Genomic DNA, 7480 nt, shown 5'->3' on the forward strand with positions numbered 1-7480 from the left:
ATGTATGTGGATGAACGATTCATTTGTCCACACTTTTATAGGTAATTCTTATTCAATTTATTAATTTTTTATTACTATTATTCAAATTCACAATTAAATTTAGATTTACAATATATTATATTTGTTCATGCATTTAGAAATTAATAGTTTGACAAAATAAATTTAAAATTTTGATTAAATATAATTTATTTTCAATTCAAATTGTTTTATTTAATTTAAAAGTAATAATGATTATTTTAATTTTTTAATTTTTCATTTGTCAATATTTAATTTAGAATTTATTTGAATGACTCTTTGTTCAAAGCACTCATATACTTTATCATGAGTCCTTCATATATATAATTTTTTGAAGTTTTTTTAAATCTAATTATATTAAAATTTATTTTTAATAATTCATTGAATGAATTCAAATGAGGGTGAAATAGAACAATAACTAACATAATTAATTTAATTTATAATTTAAATGAAAGTCCAAGAAAGTTATTAAAATGAAAAAAATAATTGATATTAATATTAAGTAAATTTAATAGTATTTTTTTAAAAAATAGCTCAAACATTTAAAAACGTGGAGATGACTTATTTGCTACATATAAATTAAAATATGAATATAATTAAAATGAAAAAAATAATTTATATTAATATTAAGTAAATTTATTTAAAGTACGTTTATTTAAAATTAGCATAAATATTTAAGAACATGGAGAAGAAAATCAAAAGCATAAAATAATAACCATAAAATATGGTTAATTAGTATTAATTATTAATTAATGAACTAAATGTGAAATTACCACATATGTTACCTAATAATGAAAATAAATAAACATGTGAAGGGTAATAATGTCCGTTCACAATGAGAAAACTTTTTTACTATCAACACTTTTATAGGTATATAGATATAGATTTTTCACCAATGCCCATGCAATTAATACAAACAATACATAGTTTTTGGGCAATGTAGTAAAATCATCATGCAAAAAATTTGTTCATCATTTATACTTTTATATGTATATAGATTTATAGGTATAAAGATAGATATAGATTTATAGGTTTATAGATACATTACAATAAGGCTCTAAATGTCAATTAATTATTAGTAAAGATGAGATATTTATGTCCTATTATTTTTATTTTTACATTACAATAATAATAAGTTTTATTTTGTTCAAGTTTGCACGAAGGGTATTTTTGTCAATGTACAATCGGAAAACAATGTCAATTATACACATTTTTATATAGATATAGATATAGATATAATATTATATATATATATATAAAATATAGATAGATTACTTGACCACTTCTTTTGGTCCCTCAACATAGACCAACCGCAGTGTACATTAAACTGAAAGACTAAAATTTTGCATTTGCACAAACTAAAATAATGATTAATTTTAAGAAGTTATTGGCTGTCAAAAATCCATCTTTGGGCACATCACTTGATGAATTTTCTTGAACTAAACACGCATATTTTCTCCATTCACATCAAGAAAGGCTTTGTGCCAAAATCGAGGACATCCCCATGAATGTAGTCGGGTTTTCATATATTGGTCATCATGGCCAAGAAAAGTTGGGGTGACTATTGCTAAGCAAGAAAACAATAGATAAGATTATCCAACTTCGATTTTAATGAGGAAAAGGTCTTGTATAAATGTGTATCACATTTTTGCTGCCAAAGAAAGATACTGTTTTTTTAAAAGACTGCCACATACATTGAAAATCTGTGACAAACTTCTGGTGTTAAATCGAATTAGTAAAGAAGGAAAATGAAAGAAAGATTTCTGAGATTTAATCTTCTTTATGTGATGCTCACATATCTCTTTTATGTCCAATGTTTTTCATTGCCCTCTACAGGAAATCCAGGTTTATAATGTTTTTGTTCTCCTTTTATGCTATCTTTTTCACTTTTTTTGGTGTCATTTTGTACTTCAAGCTAAAAGAGCTTCCTCAATTTTCTCATTGTCGAAATAGATTTTATAAATATCATAATGAAACATGTATATTCAAGAATCGAGAATTTACCTTCAATTTTCTTGATCATATGCACTTGTGGCATGCAGTTTGCGGATTAAATTTCTCTGCATTCCCTTACCAACCGATCGGAGGATGCACTCTAGTTGAAGAACAACTCAAAGACTGGAATGGGCTCTTTCCCAAATCAACCTGCTGTCAAAACGTCCTCCTTGTTTTTCTGCACGCCTTAGCCCTTCAAGCACTTGAAAGTCCAACAGGAGATATCTTCATAGCTAAAGATCACTGGAACGACTGCTCTGGACCGTTTACTCTACAGCCAAACTTGTCGGCTCACAACTGTGGATATGATCACTTCTATAGAGGAAGTGGCCGATGCTCTACGCTTCAGTTGTCGAATATTAAAACAATTTTTACAGGAAAATGTTCACTTTTCAGCTCTTCCATGTTTGATTATGCTTGTGGCAACTGCACCTCTGCAATATCGAGAGAAACCGATTCGTTGTTAGATCACTTGAAGATTGATAAAAGTGATCACGTAGAAAAGGCTACCTGTCTAGTGGCTGTTATTGCCTCGGTGATAGCTGAGAAGATGAATGGTTCCTCTGAGACGGGTGGTTTAAATAGATGCTTGCCTGCTTTAGTCATACCAGGTGAAATGAGCATCATGTTTCAGGACTCTTGAATCTTAACTGATAAATATTTGTTTTTTGATTTTGATAATCGAGCATATGTGCATTAAGCGAAAGAACTAGAATTTTAAATTCATGGCCGGTTTCTGTTTTCTTGAATGAGTATCCCTTAGGCCTTAGTTGCCGATCTGACATTTCCTCATTTGTTTATGTGCAGAACAAGTGAATTACATCAGACTCAACTGTAAGTCAAACTTCGTTTCATAGTCACCTCACTTGCTGTAGTAAAAGATATGCACACTTGAGTTCAAAAAACTAATCTCACCCTTCCTTAAAATGTCATCAGATAATCTGGCAGAAGCTCTCTTAGCAATAATATTAGCGATGGGTGGGCTATTGACCATTATCACACTAATAAAATACGTTATACAAAATCGGAAAAAAGAGGAAAAACATCTCAAAGACAATGGCCTCACTGCCTCTTGCACAGCCCTCTACAGATTCTCAAAAACGGAAATTGATAATGCGATTAACTTTCTCCCCGAAAAGAAGTACCTAGGAAGAGGCAGTGCAGGGGAAGTTTACAAGGGCAGGATCCCGAGCGGACAACCAGTGGCAATCAAGCAGTTATATCAAACAAACACCGCAGATACTTTCTTTAGAGAAATCGAAGGCCTTTCGAGAGTCAGGCATGCAAACCTAGTCTGTCTCTTTGGTTGCTGCTTTGAAGATGGGAAACAGTATCTAGTCTATGAATATTGCTCTAATGGAAATCTTGCTGAACATCTCTTGAGTATGCATTCTTGATAATTCTTAGAATATTTCATACGAAGTTCTGTGGAAAATACAGATGTCTGATCATTTCAATATGATTAGCAGGGAAAGATAGTGTACTAACATGGGAACTAAGAGTCAAAATCTTGAGAGATTGTGCATTTGCTCTTAAACATCTGCATCACCATGTAGATGGTTGCATCGTTCACAGAGACATCAAGGTAATACACAAAATATGTAGATATCTGAGTACGAGATGCCAAGTGTATCAAGAAAATGTATCTGAATTGTTCTCTTCTCCAATGGGCTTGGTTTTTCTTTACCTAATTCTACAAAATATTTTGCACTTCTCCTTGCCATCTGCAGCTAACAAACATTCTCCTGACTCAAAAAATGGAAGCAAAGCTTTCTGATTTTGGATTGGCAAGAATAATTGGAATGGAAGAAAGTAAAGTATTTACGGACGTTCGGGGAACCATTGGTTATATGGATCCTGAATACATGAGTAATGCCAAGCTGACCTGTGCTAGTGATATATATAGTTTTGGTATAGTCATGCTCCAACTTTTATCCGGGCAACGAGTCATAGAGCTAGACCTGAATGCAAGAGATCAACTGATTAGAAAGGTAGTTTTATAAACACTCAGCTAGTTGCACATCCGTGAACCTGCACACACAAGCCTTGATTTCTTGGTGATTCATCAAACGCCCCAGTGGAAAATGCAGGGCCTTGAGTCTCTCCCTTCTTCTGGCAAAAATTTAATTATGCATCCGTTGTTTCCCATAATGTTCTCCATCTGTCCTATTAGCACATTCCACAATCCTATTTGGGACACACACAAGAGAAAATTTTGCTTATATATAGTTCATGCATCTTTCACAATATGTGTTTACTAATAAGCTTAGAAACGCAATGATCCTCGAAACTTTTTCCAGGCAAAGGATGTGAACATGATGAGACGACCGTTGACAGATTTTCAGGATCCACACATGAATGTAGATGTTAACACCATAGATTTCGAATCCATACTGCAGATAGCAGTGCTCTGTGTAGCCAGTTCAGGCTCTGGCCGTCCCACGATCAGTGTGGTTTGTGACGAGTTGGACAAAGCTTACAAAAACACCATAGCTGAAAAGGTAGGTGCAATCCTAGTACACTGCATTTTCCGGTCTATATGCGTGTATACCCGCATGCATGTACGCACCTGCATTTCATAATAACTAAATTGTTAACATGTCTGATTCACTTGCAGGAAGCAAGAGAGGACAGGAAGTTATTAGAAGCCACAGCCTCAAAATCTCCCGAAGTGATGCAAGTGTAGTTGATTGCAAATATAGGAATCTATTGATTTTCTTTAAAAGATGGATCTTACAAATATGACTTTCCTGCAGAAAGTCCTGTAAATTTTGGAGTCTAAAGGATCTGATTATAAGGACGTAATGTTACTAGAAATTTCACAAGGATATTTATATCTCAAAAAATATTTTGAAATCTATATATATCTGTAAGGCCCGAGAATTTGATTACCGTAATCGGAAATGATTTGGGGTGTATTTACCGTAACCTGAGATTATTCTGGGATGATTTCTTGATTAATCAAGGTAATTATAGACGAAAAGTATTAGACCGGAAAAGGTGAGAAAAGACGCGAAATATATGTGTAAGGAGGTGTGCTCGCGCACATGCGCGACGTAATGCGCGAGCCATGCGCGGAGTGGACAGAAGACCCCGCGCATATGCGCGGCGTGAGGACGCGCATATGCGCGAGGTGTCCAGTAGCCAAGGAAATGCTCGGCGCATATGCGCGACGTGAACGGGCGCATATGCGCGAGCAGGGCAGTGAGTTCGGCGCACATGCGCAACGGAAGGCGCGCATATGCGCGAGAGATGCCGAGACACACGCGCTGAGAAATTGTGTCTCGCGCATATGCGCCGAAAGATGTCGCGCATATGCGCGAGACGTGTTACTCGAGGGAGCAGGCCACTTGCCTTGCTGCATGCGTGGTATATATATATATATATATATATATATATATATATATATATATATATATAAACATGCATATTTCTTCAGAAGAGAGAAAGAGGAAATCGAAGGAATCTTTAAGAAAATTCTCCGTGGCATTTTAATCGCGATTTTGCGAAATCCGTCCGTTAGATTTCTAATCTGAGGACAGTACCGTGTTCCTAGCGACGACAGCTACAACTGGACGTATGTTTTACTACGTTTTGATATGTTTTGAAATTATGATGTTGTCAGAATTGAATGGGATTCATATATGATGTTCTTGACATGTTAGACATCATAGAATCGAAGTCAGAATAAGAAACGAACTGATTATGTAATTGTTATGATTTTTGGAATTGATTAACTGAGATTCGATATCAGTTTGGTGTTGTTATTGAAATTATGAATTGCACCGATATCGATTATGAGTTCTGGTATTATATCTGTGGTGTTGAAATTGACGGGGTATCGAGACTGTATTGTTATGCCGTCGAAACATCAGTCGATTGATATTGAGCAGATTCGGTATTGGGTGAGATTGTATTGTGGTATCATATGTCGATTGACATTGATCAGATTATGTTTTGATTTGAGTATTAAGCAGAACAGGTTTTGAACTGAGTTATGTACTGATATTGTATCTATTCGATTGTCATTATCAGATTGGTTATGGACAGAGTTGACTTCGATACTTCGTCTTCGTCGGACCGAGAAGATAAATGTATAAATTAATGTTGAGTTGGGATTGCACAACTCGAGTGAGGTTTGGCTCGAGTTTCCCTAAATCACATACTTTACCTTATTGTATTGATTTGATTGATGTACTTGTTCTCTTGATTTATAGACAGCAGGTATTAGACGAGTAATCTTGTGACAGAAGTGCCTGATAGTGGTGGGATCGCCACGGGCACATTGCACGATGTCACAAGATAGTGTATTGGCGATTGTGCCAAAGTCTGTCACCGGATGTTTGGCTATCGATGTGGATAGAATCATAACTTCTTCTATTACTGATGATCGATATTATATCGATGTGGATAGAATTGGAGCTTCTTCTTCTATTACTGGTGATCGGTACCGTATCGATGTGGATAGAATCATAACTTCTTCTATTACTGGTGATCGATATTATATCGATGTGGATAGAATTGGAGTTCTTTCTAGTACTGGTGATCGATACTATACCGATGTGGATAGAATACGAGCTTCTTCTATTACTGGTGATCGATACCATATCGATGTGGATAGAATTGGTATTTCTTCTATTACTGGTGATCGATACCCTATCGACGTGGATAGAACTGGAGTCTTTTCTATTACTGCTGGTCGATATGGGAATGCTAACTTCTGGAAACCGGGATCCCTAAACTAGGATTGAGTCTAGTCTTAAATTTGGAGTCATGAGTCTAATTGACAGTTGATATTGATTCATGTTGATTATGTCCCTGAATATGATACATATTGATTTATATTCCGGATGATGGTACATGTTTAGAATAGGATTTATTTTTGATATGGATTTATATTCTGATTTGAATACATGTTAGACATATCTGTTATATGCTTTTATATTGTTTTTATGATTGCATGTATACATGATTTATACTGAGAATGTAATTCTCACCGGAGTTATCCAGCTGTTGTCTTGTCTGTATGTGTGCATAGCAACAGGTGGGATAGGATCAGGGTCAAGAAGAGAACGAGGCTGGACTAGATAGCGTGGAGATCCGGGCTTCGAAGCAACTTAGGATTCAGCACTGATATATAGTTGAACCTAGTTGAATTCTTGTAGATAATACAAGATTTATATGTTTATGTTTAGTATGTAATCTGAATTGAATTACATTACGTTTCCGCTTTGTATTTTTTAAAAAAAAATTTAGACCCTGTTTATTATAATTGTTTGAATTATTCCTAAAGATGATTAAGGAATGAATTAGCGTCCGGGTCCCCACAATATCTATCTATCTATGTACTTATAAAAATATGGATAAAAATAAGGATATGTTCTTCATTCTTCATAGTATTTACTGTTTAGATTTAATGTTGTATTGTATTTTTTATTTTGAATTAATGTTATCTTGTATTTATTGTGAT

General features: G+C 34.5%; 1 protein-coding gene across 1 annotated transcript; it reads left to right on the top strand.

Annotated features, from left to right (window-relative positions):
- Nucleotides 1–1389: 1389 nt before the first annotated feature.
- On the top strand, nt 1390–4780 carry LOC142548869 (wall-associated receptor kinase-like 21). Its single transcript, XM_075657480.1, has 8 exons — nt 1390–1860; nt 2058–2621; nt 2818–2844; nt 2947–3393; nt 3480–3595; nt 3741–4001; nt 4311–4511; nt 4628–4780. Exons 1-8 carry the CDS (start codon nt 1764–1766, stop codon nt 4694–4696), a joined length of 1782 nt encoding a protein of 593 aa, XP_075513595.1. The 5' UTR covers nt 1390–1763; the 3' UTR covers nt 4697–4780.
- Nucleotides 4781–7480: the final 2700 nt, after the last annotated feature.

Source organism: Primulina tabacum, chromosome 6 (assembly GCF_025594145.1).
Source record: "Primulina tabacum isolate GXHZ01 chromosome 6, ASM2559414v2, whole genome shotgun sequence".
Taxonomy (NCBI): Eukaryota; Viridiplantae; Streptophyta; class Magnoliopsida; order Lamiales; family Gesneriaceae; genus Primulina; species Primulina tabacum.